This window comes from Cryptomeria japonica, chromosome 5, assembly GCF_030272615.1.
Source record: "Cryptomeria japonica chromosome 5, Sugi_1.0, whole genome shotgun sequence".
NCBI lineage: Eukaryota > Viridiplantae > Streptophyta > Pinopsida > Cupressales > Cupressaceae > Cryptomeria > Cryptomeria japonica.
In genome coordinates, this window is record NC_081409.1 from 841,134,285 (window position 1) to 841,150,948 (window position 16,664).

Sequence of the window (16,664 nt, forward strand, 5' to 3'; positions counted from 1 at the left end):
TTAATTAAGCAACACAAGATAGCATTGTTGTAATTAATTATCAAATGCAAGCACACAAGCAATAAATTTTAGAAATGAATGCCTTAAGCAATATGAGATAGCATTATTGTGATTAATTATCAAATGCAAGCACATAAGCAATTAATTTTTGAAATGGATGCCTCTAAATCTAAACATTTCATACAAAAAATGAGATTTGATACTAAAAATCAAAAGTTATGCAAGCATAAGACATGTCAAGTTCACCAAAATGAGATATGTGGAAATGAGATCCTAACTTAGGAACTTAAACTAAGATCTCAAATCTCTATTGCATATCATTGGAACTCAAACTATGTTCAACTACAGTCCTAATAGGAGACTTGGCACTTGTGTTTTGTGATTCCTTTGTTGTAATGGATTTGAGATTTTGAAGTGTGTGTGAATGAGCTAGGTTAAATGATAACAAAATGACAACTTTTAACATAATCAATAAGATATAGAACTAGAAATCAACACAGTAGCTCAGATCTAGATATAAGAGATAGAGAAGAACCTATAACTACAATTTAGAGCATAAAATATTAGACAGAGCTAGAGGGCACCCCAACTTGAGGCTGTTTGATCCAATAGTAAGTTCTACATTCTTGATTAATAGGCTCTATAGATCTCTCTCTAAAAATTAGTTGAAAAGTGTTAGACATGATTAGAGGGTGCCCTTGCTTAGGTGCTTCTGCCTACTCAAAGTTTGAGATCACTTGTAATTGTTTACTCTACACACTTGTAGCACTCTTTGTGATCAAACCTAACTCTGCACACACAAAAAAATGAGAAAAATGTTGTGATGTATAGGGGCTTGCCTAAGTCAAACCTTGTGTTGGTGTTTCCACCTCCAATACAATAATGTTTGATGAAAGAGAACTTATTCTCGGGATAGAGGCTAAAACCTTAATGAAAATGCTTGAAATGATGAATGTTACCTTTGATATGAAACCCTTGGCTTGAAGTCTGACATAAGCCTTAATGTCACTTGATTGATGTTAATGCATGTCTTCATCATGGAGGAACATGCCAAACTTGATCATGATTACTGAAACTGGAATGCTTAAATCTTTGATTAGTAACATATGCTCATTTGCCTTGAATATGCTTGATTTAATGCTTAATGTTTAAACTTAGAGTTCAAATGAGCATGAGTAAGAGAGTTGTATTTATATGCAACTTACACCTTTTCAAATTTAATTTTTAGGGAAGGTCGACATTAGAGAGTACTTTCTTGCTACTTGCAAAGCTGACCATTGTAATTTCAAATTTAGGGCAAAATTGACTGGATAAGGAAGCTGGGCATCCTAGTCCTAATAGTTTGGGCCAGAACAAAGGTTGTTGAGTAGGGGATTGCACCAAGGTTTTGGAAATGGTACCAAAACTGAGCACAATTAGACATGAATCAGGTACATTAGGCACAACCACCAAAGTAAGTCCAAAGTGGGTGTGAAATTGTAAAGGGATACAATTTGCTACATTACACCTCCAAAAAAATATGCACTTGGACTTGACAAGATAATAAGGTCTTTGAACACTTTTGACAAGGTTAAGGTATTAAAAACCTTGAATGGTAAAACCCTCTAAAAGGCCAAAAGTTATGACCTATAGACTTATAATATGGACAACAAACACTTTATTAGTTCGAGCTTAGGGAACCACTTCAAAAATTTAAATCTTAGGACTAGACCTAGACTTCTATAACAAATTAAGGCTATATTGAAGCAAAGGGAGAATAGGCTAACAATAATTTTGGAAAGATTTGTGGTATTCAATTTTTGTCATTGCATGTCATAAAACTTTACATTGGATATTATTGAAGTGCTAATGAAATGTAGGTACAACAAAAATTATAAATGTCATTGAAATACTTGCAAGAAGCTTGAGATAATATTCCTCAATTTATTAAATCCAATCTTCTTCTTTTATTTTCTATTTAGTAATTCATTCTTGTTGAAAATTCAAAACTCTATCATACAAGGGAGTTGCCCCTCTCAAACGCTAGGTTGATTGAAATAACAACCTTACCAATTGTTGACACATATTTTACTATCTTTTGAACATACAAAATTAAATTTTTAGAATATTTATCATAGTACAAATTTGTTTCCCAAATTTCTCATATTCCATAAATATAAAATAAATAAAAAATTAAAAAATCCCTTTCATCTCCACCTTAATAAAAATCACCAAATTTACACTTTAATTAATTAGATATAAAGTACACATCACATACAACCCATCATTTTAAGATACCACTACTCTACAAAACCCCTAAAGAAGAATAAACACACCTCAAAATATACGAGGCACAACTCTCCCAACCCTAATACACATAATTTTTTAACATTCATCTAAAACTGACACTAACCAAGCCATAAAACCTAAAATTTGAAATATTAATACTAAATATATTGACCTTTTCCATGGCCATAAAATTTAATATTCTCCTTTTTTTCTCCGCCTCCTAATACTTCCAAGTCAACCTTTTCAAACGTTCATTTTGAATTGGAAAAGACAGCAAACGAAACATTAAAAAAACATACCCTCCATGTGACCGTGGGGCGGATGAATTTGAACCCTCCCCGCTCCTCCTTGTTTTATCTTCATACTCCAAAGATTCTCCTCTATTAAATTACAGCTACGCTTCTTCTCCACTTCACAGATCGGTCTGCACACCAAATTTTTAACCCAGCCAGAGGTAATTCTTACATTTTTCGAGATCTTTTCCGCAGGCTTCTTTAGCAGTTTAATCGCGTTAGCACTACTAGTTTAATCGTGTATTTGTTCAAATTTAGCTTTGCACTTTTAATGAGCGGCTCGATCGGCTATATACCTTGAAGTATGCCAAATATTGTTTAAATTGACCTGAGATTACCTTTTTTTGGGTACAGAATCTGTTAGAGCGGTCGCCTGAAGATTTTTCTTTGCATTGAAAGGTACGCAGAATGATTTGTTCCTTGTTTACTCTTAGATTTGGCGATTGATCGGCTCATTTACTGAATCATTTGATAAATATATTCAGTCAAATTTTAGGTTAGGTTATTGTGTTTCAACGTTTTCTATCCGAGTTGCTGTAATACTTCCCTTCACAGCTCGCAGCATCTCACGCCTTTTTTTTAACTACTTTGATCCCTGATCATGGACTTGACTATTGCGTGTGGCCTCCATAAGCTTCAAAGGCTGTTTTCATTTGCCGTTCTCGTCTTCCGTGCATTTTCTAAATCTGCCCGTGGAAATAAGCGCGTCATAACCTCTGAAACCCTCAGTCGTATCTGTTTACGGCTTCAGTAAATTGAGTTTTGCTTTTCATTGCCGAGCTTGCAGTAAATTCTGCATTTTTCCCTCATTTACTTCTTAATATAGTAATTTAACCAAATGACTATTTTGTAGTTAATGAGTCTGTTGCGATGAGATTTGCTAAATTATGATTCGAATTCGGCTAATTCAATAATGTCCGATTTTCAAAAGTTGTATGGTTGCTTATGTTTTAAAATTTGGGTTTCTTAATAATGTAATGGACCCTTTTCCAGTATTTTGTAGATTCATGACTGAAATAGGTCTCGTTAAAAGTAGGGTCTGTAATCTCACGGTAGAATATGGGTAATTTTATGTTTCAATTCTAATTCAACCATGAAAGATTAAATACAATATTTTTAATATTTTGATAATTTTTTTTATTTTTTAATTTTGTTTATGTAAAAATAAAATTTAAAATAATAAATTTAATTTAAGTTTGAATATTAGGTTTTTATAAGTTAAATTGTTATATATTATTTTTTAAAATAAATCTGATTATTATTTTTAAAGCTTTTGAGGCATAGCTATGAATGAGTGAGGTCACAACTATAGATTTGATTAAATTAGATTTTATGAAAATAATAATTTTTAAATTGTATTTTGTTATTTTAAAATTTTATTTTAATTTAAATTTCAATTCTAATTTTAGGTAAAATCCTAATTCTATTTTAGCATAATTAGATTGGGTTTAGGGTTAGGGTTAAACTTAGATTTAGGATTAAAATCAAGGTATTACAAACAGGTTACAAATGCTATTAGAGTTAGAATTAGGGTTAGTGTTATAATTGAGATTAAGGTTAGAATTGTGGTTAGATTTACCACTCGGATTAGAGTAAAAAAAGGTATTTCTATATATTTTTATATAAATATCTTCAAACACAGTTTAGGCATTAGTTTTGATTGTGTCTTTCAACAACACCTACACCTGGAGATCCTTTTCATATAGATTTCTTAGAAAGTATCTTTCTATTCAATTATTATATCCTTTTTTAATTTTTCTTTTAAGACTTTTAAAATTTCCTTATTTATTTTTAATTTATTATTTAAAAAAATATTAACAATTTTAAAAAATTAAAATTAAAATAAAAAAATATTACAAAAAAATATTAATCATTATATATCAACAATATTAATAACTAGTTGTATTTTATTGGAACTAGTTGTATTTTATTGGAGCGAAAAAAATGGCTCCCTTGAAGGCTCTCATGACCGTGAACTCTCTCGTTGCTCTAGAGATTTCAAACTTGATTGCTGTTTGCAACGGCTCGACTGCGAGCATGGCTCTTCCACTCATGCTGCTCGGTTGGAGCGCGATGCTCCCCTGATGGGTATGGAGGCCCTTAGACGCCCCCCTTCTGCTGTGAATGCTCCCGTGACCAAACTTGATTGCTGTTTGCAACGACTTGACTGCGAGCCTGGGTGTGGACTCTTCGGCTCATGCTGCTGGGTTGGAGCGCGATTCTCCCCTGATGGGTGCTGAGGCCCTTAGACGCCCCCAACCTGCTGTGACTAGCGGTTTGATTGGTGTTGGGGCTTTTGTTGCTGTTGTTGTGGACGCTCCCAAGCTTGCTTCTGGACGTAGCTTTGCCCGTATGGCTAGAGCTGCTCATAAGGGTCCCCATCTGAAAATGTTGAGTTCTACCAATTGTGGCTAGAGCTGCTCATAAGGGTCCCCGTCCGAAAATGTTGAGTTCTACCAATGCTGCGCTTTGGTATGTAGATTTACTGGGTTTTGGCCTTCTCTTTCGAAACTTCATCCCTGGGTGAGTGATTCATGGAAACCTCTTGTTGCTCATGACATTGAACTTTTTCCTTGTGCTAAAGGCTTTTTCATTGAATTTTTTAAGACAAAATACTCAAAATAAAAAATTTACTCCACAATTTACTCATAATAAAAAACAATATAATTAACTAAATTTTATTTTTAAATTTTAATATAATTAAATCAATATTTTTAATATAATTATATAAGCTCTCAAGTTCTTATAACAGCGAACATTTTGTTCTCCTTCAGCAATGTAGGATCCTCGCCAGTTATTAATCTATTAAAAAAAAATGATTATATAAGTTAAAATAAATATTTTAATATATTAAAAAATTATATTATTTTTTATTTGATTATTGAAAAAATAGATAATCTTTAATATTATAAGTATAACATCCACATCCCCAAAGTTATGTATTAATTTCAACTTTTGCTTCTTCATGATAATTGACCCATTAATCATTATGCATATCATGATGAATTAACAATTTTTAAAATAAAAATAAACATTAAAATTAAAAGTTACCAAATAAATTTTTTATTGATATTAATTTTTTAAAATTTAAAATTATTTTAAAAATAATAAATTTAATTAAAAAAAATATAAAAAATAATAATATGATTTTATGATGTTTTTGAAAGTAAATATATAATTAATCTTTAATAATTCATATAATAAATAATAGATTACTCATTGAAAATAATTTTAAAAAATATTCACATTGATTAAAAATAATTTAAAATTATTAATTACTTTTTACTTATCTATCTTTATAACTTTCTAAATTCTAGATGTCTATTTTGATGCAGGGAGATTTCCTTTATTATCTCTTTATAGCTTTCTAAATTCTAGACATCTATTTTGTTGGAGGGAGATTTAACATTCAAATTAATAATTGACAGGACAGTCTATTCATTTGTTGAAATATATTCTCATTCAAGAAATATTTGCACTTCAGTTCCTATGGAGCATTTACGGGGTAGTCTATTCATTTGTTGAAATATTTACTCATTACAGAAATATGTCGTTTTTTAAACGTAAGATTATATCTATTAATTTTGTAAGATGTTCTATTCATTTGTCGAAATGTTTACTCATTCAGAGATATATATCTTTTTTGTAACATTGCTGTTAAAATTAATGGTATCAAAGCTTAAATCATTAAAATTAGCTCGTGGGTAATTTCCTGGTCAAATCCCCGGGAACGATCGGTCATTGTTATGGTCCGTTGAAGTCATTGGTATCCGTTGAATGTAACAGAATTGTTATTTTCCCGGTCCTTTGTGAACGCTTTTGTAGGTAGCTCCAACGTTCGAAAATTCGGCTTGGCGGCCAAATTTGTTTGAAGATATTTTGGCTTTTTCTTTTCTAGCTTCTATTTTACGCTTCCTTTTAACCTCACCAGTATACACGTGTCAGATCGAACATTTAAGGGGATGGGCTATTATGGGTATATAGAGAGGTAGAGCTACTAATAGTTTTTTTGCCTAAGAATAATGTTAAATACTCCACTTTCAAAATTTGTAGCTCCGAAGGATTCATTCTTGATGTGGTTCGGTCTTTAGCTGTAATTACAGACTTTTTTGGTAAAAAAATATTGTCCTTTTCTCTAAAGGGCGGTTTGGGTACCACGGTCCTCTTGGTGGTGGTCATATGCACTGATTATCCTGTTGAAGTCATCTAAAAAGGATTACGCTTTCTCTGGTTTGAGAAGAATTTTCCCAGATTTCGTCGTTAGAGGACAGTTCGTTTGGCCAATCGGTTCGGCTGAAGGATGATATAAATCGCGAGTTTTGGTGTTAAGCAGCAGTGAGTCGTTCGTCATCTTCGTCATTCTTTGGAGTTTTTGCTTCAAGTTTGTCTGCAAAGGTCTGTATGGTTTGATTTCTATGTTTAGGGTTTACCCACATTGGGTTTTCTCTGTTTGAGCTGTACGCCTTTTTTATTTCATGATTTTCTTCTTTATGGAGGTAAATTTGGTGCGTGTTGCGCTAAGGGAGTTGGAATGCTTTAGGCCCTCGTTTTGTTAGGGAAACTTTTTATTATGTCATGGACTATTTTATAGCTAGAATCTTCGTCTTATATGGGGGATTCCCCTGTACTAGAGGAAATCTTTACGTAGGCCATGGTTTAAGCTTTATACAGAGGGCTCCTAAAATTTATTAGCCTCTGGTGCTGTGCAAATTGGAGAGCTTATCGTCAGATAACGGTGTACATATATGAAAAATCGTAATATGTATTAGTTTTCACAGGGCAATGAAGCATCCAAATCCTCGTAGGTGAGCTGTATGATTCTAGCTTAACCCTTTTACCCACCACATCTTTAGCATCTTCTGAAAGTTTCTTCCTCAAAACAAATTTGATCGACTTTTTATTCTGATGATTCTGCTTTTTCCTATATCACAATTTGGGAAGTTCCAACCCCTCCATGGGGTCGCATTCTATGGAGATGGTTACTGTTTCTATTCACAATAGAACCCATATGAATTGTTGCCGCTTTGAATGTTAGAATCTTTTCCTCTAAACTTTGGTGAACCCTTTTCTTTTCGTTGGTAGAAACCTTTCGGCTGTGGTTAAGGGTGGGGCAATAAGTTTGCGCTGATATATCTAATGAAGATTGTTTAGGCAAATGCAGTGCGTGTGTAGTTTAATTTAGATGCTGATATTTCTCCATTGGGAAAATGTTATTTTCCATGAAGCCACATGACAACAAAAAGTTGATATATATTCTAAGATACCTGTTCTGTAAACTTTTGCGTCCCCTCCTTGAAACCTCTAAGTTATTTTAACTTTGCCATGGTAATCTTGCCTGGCTACTCAGGTGTCACTTTTGGCCATGTTACGCCTAGTGACTTGGATCCCTTAGGCTTATATTATCACAATGCTTAACGTGTTTACTGAAATTCCTGAGTTGGATTAGGTTTATCACCAACAACACTTTATTAAGTCTTCAGGAACTTGAATCTAGGGCTCTGTTATGGAAGCGCTACAGTTACACTTGGCCTCTCTTTAGATTTAGCTTGTTTGGAATTTGTTTTTCTTTCCTCAGCTACTTTCAAATAGCTGCACTTGGGGTCCAATGAATAATTTTTGGCCTGACTTACGCATTTCCGTTTTCTTCTTTTTATGTAAGAAATTTTGCATATTGTTAAATAGTACTTCATGATTTGGAAGAGCTGGTACAATATTGCATTTTTTTTGACTGCATACTTGTTTACATACAATTATTTCATGATTGCTGTAGCTGTTGTTCCACAGAAGTAAAAATGCTATTCATACATTTTTTTGTTAAAGTTTGTTGATGAATAAAGTCCGTTGTGTTTTGTATGCTTTTAGTTTACCAGTTGTTTCTTGTTTATCCTTTGATGCCTGCAAAGTAAAGTAAAGTTGATTGTGATTCCGTGTAAAATTTGTCTCTGTTTAGTTTATTATTATTAACAAAGATTCTAGGAATGACATTTACGTTCTTTTGGTCTGTTCAAATGTTTTTTCGTAAAACATATGATCAAAATCATTCTTTCTGTGCCAGAGTTCATGCCTGCCTATGTATATTTATTAATAAGCTTAACGCTTCCTAATGTTACTTTATTAATTTAAATCATGTTGTATGCTAGTCTTTTGATTGGATTCTACTTCATTTAAGAATGTAGTCTTCTGGATTGTTACTATCTGTAGTGCACTTCCCACCATACTGCTGACTTATAATTATTGTTATCTTAGACTATGAGCTACTTATTGCCCTTGATTTTTTTTACAGGTTTCTTGTTATTGAATTTAATCTGCCTTTTTGTGATTTGGTGCTGCAAAACACTAATTAATGAGGCCTAATTATTCTTCAGCTTTCTCTGCCTAGTTGTTGACATTGTTTTCACACTATTTTGGCCCTCCTACTTTATGCCTATTTTTCATGTTTCCTGCCATGCCCATTTGGCTTTATTCTGTATAGAAATACTATTTTTTTTTTTTTTCTTGCTAGAAAGTCATTTTTATACAGTTCTTGTATGTTTATGTAGAACCAATTTCTGCCACTGTTTCCAAAGACTTTAGTCTGCTTCACAGCTAGCATAAATGTCGGGAAAAGCTCTTCGGGATCACAATGCATCACCTTTGTTGGACAGAAAAGCTGGCAGTTCTAGTAAAGGAAGCATTGGAAAGTCTTTAAGTGGGAACAATAATGAAAATATTGACATGCAGAGCTCAAACAATTCAAATCAGGATCCTGCTGCTGCTAAAACTTTTTCTGGAGCAGCTAAACTCATGGATGCAGTACCAGAGGTAGTCTGTCCTGAAATTGAGTATCTTGAGTCTGAGAACTTGAATGATCTTGAAGACGTGGATGCTCATCTTGCTGTAAGTAGTTTCCATTATTTGTTTTTATAATGTGTTGCATTATACGCAGTGCTTAAATTAAATGAGGTAGTCTGTCCTGAAATTGAGTATCTTGAGTCTGAGAACTTGAATGATCTTGAATATTTGAATGCTCATCTTGCTGTAAGTAGTTTCCATTATTTGTTTTTATAATGTGTTGCATTATATGTAGTGCTTAAATTAAATGAGTCACTTAAATTGCTGCTTATGATGAATGTTGATGTTATGATGATTGTTAGGACTCCTTTTTCATTTTGTCTGTGCTGTACAGACATTGTTAGAAAGACTCGACTCTAAGGACTGGGTTATGGTTTGTGAGGCATTAACTCATGTGCGGCAACTATCAATCTTTCATAAGGAGGCCATGCTTCCAATATTGTGAGATTCTTCTTTACCATTTTAAATTTTTTTGTAGTTTAAGGATAGGACAATTATACTGAGAAAGCCACAGAGACAGTAGGTAAAGATAGAAGTTTGTCTAATAAGTTATGTTTCTTCCTAATGTCAGTTTGTTTTATTGCATTCTTGATTTTCTTGTAATCAGGGCCAATGAAATCACCTTGATAGTCAAATCGGTGAAGAATCCAAGAAGTGCTCTTTGTAAAACTGCAATTATGGCATCATCGGACCTTTTCAAAGCATATCAGGATCAGATGATTGATTATCTTGATCCTCTGGTAACTGCCTTATATGCTGGGTGCACACCTTAATCTAATTTAACTAAATCTGGCAAAGCGTTTATGGCTTTACCCTTAATCTAATTTAACTAAATCTGGCAAAACGTTTATGGCTTTACATATGTAAATTGCTAAATGAAAATTTATTCATTTTACAGTTGTTTGATTCATCACTGCAATGTAGTGCCTACTAATTGTCAGTGCACCGTAAATTTTAATGCCCACCAATTTTTGGTGCACTTGTTACATGGCCAATTTCGGGATGCAACACACCAGGAGACTTAGTATCCTTGTACCTACCCTCACTCACATTTCCTGGTGCATGTATAATATGACCGTTCCCTTAGTTCATGTGGCCTAATGAGCTCTTTCGAAAATGACATCATGGCATGTTTCCTCATCTTGATTCTTATTCTCCATGTTTGCTGGTGATTATGTGAGTGATTGATGTATTAATACTATGACACTTGATAATCACTCTAATAAAACACAGCCTTACATTGTTCTTTTTGTGATACAGCTTTTACAACTTTTTTTGAGGGCTTGTCAAGACAAGCGGTTTGTAGCTGAAGCAGCTGAAAAAGCAGTGATTACGATGACTATGTGTATTTCTCCTAATCTATTGGTGCATAAGTTGCAACCTTATGTTAAACATAAAAATCCACGGATTCGAGCAAAGGCATCTATGTGTATATCCAGGAGTGTTCAGAGGCTGGTATGATATCTGAACCTAATTTCTCTTTTTACGAAGAAGTATGTTTCTTTAATTGAGTGAATCTAGTTTTGTACCTCAGCATTGATGATTAAAAATTAATTTCTAAGAACTTGCATGTTATTGCTAAGAAAATAACTTTTTCAATTTTGAAAAAATCTGTTTATGGCATTTGAAGAATCTTTTGATTGCTTCTGTTTCTAGTTTCACATTTTCTTGACAATTTAAAAAAGATGAATAGCTTAGTGGCTGATAATGACCTAAAATATTTCCTACAGATATTTTCAGTGTATGTGTAATTGGGACTATAGCCTTAATCAAAAAAAGTATCAACACACAAAATTTAGTTACCATTTACCTTTTTCTATGCCTTATGAAATTATCTAGCTGGTTTACTTACCCTTTACTGTCTGTAATTTGTGTCTTTCAGGGTCTGGAGGGAATCAGAGACTATGGCTTAGACACGTTACTCCAAATAGCTGCCTCACAACTAAGCGATCAACTTCCTGAAGCACGCGAGGCAGCTCGCACACTTGCTCTGGAGCTTCGAGCTGTATATGACAAATTTGTTTTTAATCATGAAGCACAAGAAGTGGCAGAGCCAATGCCCAAAAATGATGCCTGGGATCAGTTTTGTAAGTCAAAGCTTTCTGCTAGCAATGCGCTAGCTGTTATCCGTGTCACATCTGCTACAACATGATCCATCTGCAAGATCTCATTTTCTTTTCCCAGCAACTGTGATCATGTCCATTTACCAAAAAATGGTCTAAAACATGATTGAACTTACTGGATGCATAAGAACCATTCACTTATTATGTTGACATTTCTGTTGGGAAGGATTTGGGGCTTTAGTCAAATGACTTTTATGACTTGAACGTACAGTCAAATGAGCAAAATGCTAAGGATCAATGCTTTCAGCTTTGAAGTCAGCTTTGAAGTACCTATCCCACTCTGTATGAGTTGACACCATCACCTAGCTTGGTGCTGGAGCGTTCAATCTTTATATTTCTTGCTGATGTATTCTTGTATTTAAGCAACTGATGAGGTGAAGAGATAGGTTTCTAGCATGTAAGCTACTGCTTTTGAGATGCTACCAATTTTAAAATATGTTTTTGTAGAGTGCATATTGACAAGTAGAAGCCTCTCTGATGATCATGAGCATCAACATCTACTACATCTTAGCCTGAATAATGTTTAGCACAACTACTTATTCTACTCAGTTGTGATGTTGCTGTATTTGGTATATTTGGAGAAACTTGCAGCACTATCTATAAGCTTTTTTCTTTACGAAGATTGTATTTGAGATGCCAAATTTGAAATTTTTTATAAGAGAGCTACAACAATTGGATACTTTTTAAAATGCTCCTTGGACTTTGATCTTTTTATTAAATGGTCCACTCTAACCACTTATATTAGATTCTTTAAGTGTTGATGATGAGGCTGGATGCAATTTACCCAGTTTTGCAATTTTTTCAAATCTCTAGGATGAGTTATTCTAGTTGGAATATTGTTTTCATTGGAATTTCATTTTGTTTTGGAACAGCTGTGCAGCGGAGCTATAGCTCTTCATATCAATTTCCACTTATATTATGCACTATTCACACGCATCGTACTTTTGATCTGTCAATTGCAAACATCAGCATTTATGATGAATAATATTGAGGGAACCACCTATATATATTAGAAAATACTTACATTACTGTAGTCATAGTTTTAGAAACATTGGCAGATAAATACACAGACATCAAAATTTGCCATTTCTAAAAACAACTTAACATTCTATCACCTACGAACTACCAGCAGGGCTATCCCCATCCTCCTCCACATGCTGTGTAGAAGAGGGCATGAGTGAATCAGAAGGCAAGACAGCTTTTGAAATCTCACAGCATGAAGCGGATAGACTTAAAAACTCCCGCTTTTTTTCCACCCATCAAGCTTCCCAGCTTTGCTCTATGGGATTGTTGCAAACATCAGCATTGGGCTGATTGGAGTTTGTGAGTAGTTTATTACATTCTGAATTATTAATTCTTTGGCATGTTGATCAGATCTTTCGATGTTATAGGATCAACCTATTTTTGTATTGTAGGATTATTTGTTGCTTTGATGCAGCATGATATACTTACTCTACACAAGACACTACTCTCTACAGGACGAATTCAGTTTTGGAAGCATAATGTAATCTTTCTATTGTAGAATGGCTGAAGTTGTGTGATTACTAGCGAAATGCATATTGATAGCCTTGTTATTGACATAAGTTCTGTTGGTATTCCCAGGAATGAAGGTTGGAGGACTGAAATTGGTACCGGGATTAATCTTTTGTGTGTTTTGACCAACAAAGTCTGAAACAATCCTATATCACTGGCAATAATGTCCATCTTTTTGGAACACATCTGCTGGATTTCAAGTTTATGTTTTTGAAAAGCTAATCAGAAACAATTAAAACAATTCCCCTCAAGACCATCATTAATAACCTGCTCATTGCTTTCTAGGGTTTGTCTGCTTTGGCAGATTCGAACTGGTATGGGCAGTCTCTGAATTTCATCACCTGCCTCGCAGTAACTGCAGGACCATTTTGTTACTTCATGTTTGATTGGAATGTTATAATTTCTACTCTTAAGCAAGCGGCGAAGCTATATGATTTGCTTTGAAAAGCTACTCATCAGAAAAACAATACAATTCTCTACAAGATCATTGCCATGCCTGCACATTGTTTTTTATGTGTTGTCTGCTTTGGCAGATCCTAACTGGCAGGTTCATTCTAAACGTTCTTATCGCCTGGTGCAGGACCATTTTGTGACTTTATGGTCAAATGGAACATTATAATTTCCACCTCCAATCTGAATTTTGTCATCACCGCCTTTTGATTAATTGCAGCACCATCTTGTGACTTTATGGTTGAATGGAAAGATTGTAACAATGATGCAAGCCATTTTGTTTTATGGAGATACTGGATTAAATAGATATTGGCATCTCTGCCCTTTTTTGAAGCGACGAGTAAGCATTAAGCGTAAACTAAAAGCTGGCCTTGAGCTGACGCAGTGGGTAACAGACCCTGTCAAAGTCACCCAAGGGGTTGAACTTGACTCTATTGCAGCTCCTGGGGATTTGAACCTACCCATCGGTAGGCATGCCATTTTTTCGTTACATGTTAGAACTCAACTTAATCAATGGCAGACATTTTTCTCCATTTAATTAGTAGCAGATATTTTGTTTTTGTTATTCAGTATTGCAAATATTGAGGTAAACATACTGCAACACTGGCCTTTTACGTGGAGCTTCCTTATGATCAAATATCAGTTGGCAACTCTACATCGATTAAACAACATAGCAGTTACAAATAATTTTTTTGAAAGCAACTCTCAAACCAAGCTCAAATAAGAGTCCACATTCAGAAAAATATGTTTCTAATCGCATTAATAATTAATCTGAGACCAAACTTTCCAGATTACTATATGTTGGCCTTAGTTTGGTGATCATATGTTGAAATCAGTTGTTGGCATTGCAAGATCTTCCCGCACAAAGTACATAACATTAGTTCAAAGTACATCGCAACGAAATTTGAAAATGACATAGAAAGTAGTAGAGGGTTAATTTACAGGTTGGCCACCAAGAAGCAATTGTCTGAGAAAGAATTTCCTTTTCGAAGTACGGAACAACAAATTTTGAAAACGACATAGAGTACAAGAGGTTTATTTGCACAATGGCCAGCGAGACATTATTATGGATGTTGTGGATAAAACGTGCTTTTTAAGGGTACCACAGTCATTTTCTGTGGGCACATTTTACACACCACATTAATTGGACTCTTGATGTGGGACGTGTGGGTCGGAGGATATTGGGGGAATATTTTTATTGTTTTAGAAAAATGATTTTTTTTTTAATTGAATCCAAAGCTGGGTGAAACGTGGACCCGCATATTGCCTTACACTTATGGCAGTTTACGCAGCTACACCAAGCATTTAAACAACTATAAAATATTCCTTTTCAAATAAGATAGTACATTCAAGCCTTTTTAACATTTATATTTAACCTTAGTAAGGACTTGAATTTCTGTAATGAGCGAGACAATGGAGCCGGTCATTTTAAGTCGGAGAAAAACAAGGAACCATGGAAGAAAAGGTAGAAGTAATGATAAGCTGATTTATGGTGTCTAGGGAATGTGGAAGCATTAGAAAGTTGTAGGCCAATCACATTGTTTCAGCTTCATATTATGACACTACAATATTTAGAGTTGAGCAAAGGCTTGGTGGGTGTGAGCCATTATTTTACAGGCCCACTTCATCATCGCTGTCCATTTTTGTTGGTGCTAATTTATGAGTTTTGACGTTGGGAAGTGGCATTTATGGAAATTGAAGTGTGGAGTGTCATCTAGCTGGCAAGTGACATTTCAGCTGTCAAAACATTGCTTTAGCCAATTTGACATCCACTAGAATAAACTTTTATGCAACAACTATGGTGATGAGTGGAAAACTTGTGATCCCAACAATCTCATTGTGGTGGGGGGACCTTGTTTCAAGTGACCCCCACAATGACAAATTGCTCAAATTTTCTTTCATATTCCTGTTTCCAGAGGCTGATTGGTTGCAAAAGAGTTAGAATGATCAAGCGACCTTTAGAATGATCAATTGACCTTTTCTCTCCCGATTGGTAGAATGGTCACCCAATTCTAACTCTAAAGAAAATGACATGGTTTCAAACTCAAATTTTTCACTTTTTATTATTGTAGGGGAATATAATTTTTTTTACATAAAAGTATTTATTAGTAGTTTAAATTTAATTGATGAATTGGAAACAAATAAATTGAAAGATTTGCAAAATTAAAAATAGAAGATAAGTGTACATAGTTCTAAAATTCGTAAGGAAATATGCATGTTGAAGATGTGTAAAATCAAATTGTCATAGTATAAAAAGCTAACGCACTTGATATGCTAATTTTTTATAACTTTTCAAAGATAAAAGAATTTCTACAAGCCAATCCCAAACAACATAGAAATGACTTAGGGGTGTGATATTGATCTAGTAGTTAGTAGACCTCTATGTCATTGTTCATTATAATCTTCATTGTTTGATGTTGTGTAAGGATTGAATATGTTTAAAAATATCTTTAAGTTGTTAGATTGTAGGGGTCAAGTTATCCCTAATTTATCCTTTTGATAGGTCAACATACAATCTTGTGCAATGATCAAAGTCATAAAAATCAAGAGTACAATGACCTATATGCTAATATTGGTGTAGAAAAATTCTTTTTAGTGCTCAAAATTCAAGTATTTCTAGAATGAATGCTACTTGTAATGTGGATATTCATTGTTGCTTGATTTCCAAAATATGCACAAATGATTGCCTTTAAATACTAAGATATTACAAATATTGCACAAATGTACACCAAGTTAGTCTTATGATATATTTATTTATGTATACACACACATACACATTTATATATACTTGCACAACATGCATATTCTCATATGTAGACTTACTACTAGATTTGCAAAGTGAACAAGTAATAGAAAGTATTAAATATGCACCAAATGATAGTACTATAGATAGCACATGATAAACAAATAGAGTAGGTAATGGATCAAACAACATAGAATTCTACAAAATATTTAAATTATTTTAGAAAGAAAGCATATTTTTCCTTATGTTGCCCTTTACTTTTCAAAAACGAATCTTTAACAACATTATCTAAGAAAACACCCAAACCAAAAAGATAAGTTTGGATATGCACATTTGAATTGTTCCCAAAGTATCCAATTGTCTCTTCCTAGAATCTCCCTTTTCTTTCAATTTTTCTTAATAAAACATGAGCACTCATTTTTC

At 33.8% G+C, this 16,664-nt stretch overlaps 1 protein-coding gene across 5 annotated transcripts; it reads left to right on the forward strand.

The window, feature by feature from the left end:
* The first annotated feature begins 2,557 nt into the window (after nucleotides 1–2,557).
* Nucleotides 2,558–12,204, forward strand: LOC131042057 (uncharacterized). Of its 5 annotated transcripts, none has more exons than XM_057975355.2 (7): nucleotides 2,558–2,722; nucleotides 2,916–2,960; nucleotides 9,101–9,437; nucleotides 9,727–9,833; nucleotides 10,000–10,132; nucleotides 10,653–10,847; nucleotides 11,275–12,204. In XM_057975355.2, the coding sequence occupies exons 3-7, from the start codon at nucleotides 9,156–9,158 to the stop codon at nucleotides 11,542–11,544; spliced, it is 987 nt and encodes a 328-aa protein (XP_057831338.1). In that variant the 5' UTR covers nucleotides 2,558–2,722; nucleotides 2,916–2,960; nucleotides 9,101–9,155; the 3' UTR covers nucleotides 11,545–12,204. The 5 variants fall into 5 exon arrangements, with proteins under 5 accessions (XP_057831338.1, XP_057831341.1, XP_057831339.1 ...); XM_057975358.2 differs by having other exon boundaries at nucleotides 2,559–2,722; nucleotides 9,282–9,437; XM_057975356.2 differs by lacking the exons at nucleotides 2,558–2,722; nucleotides 2,916–2,960 and adding an exon at nucleotides 6,536–6,896.
* Nucleotides 12,205–16,664: the final 4,460 nt, after the last annotated feature.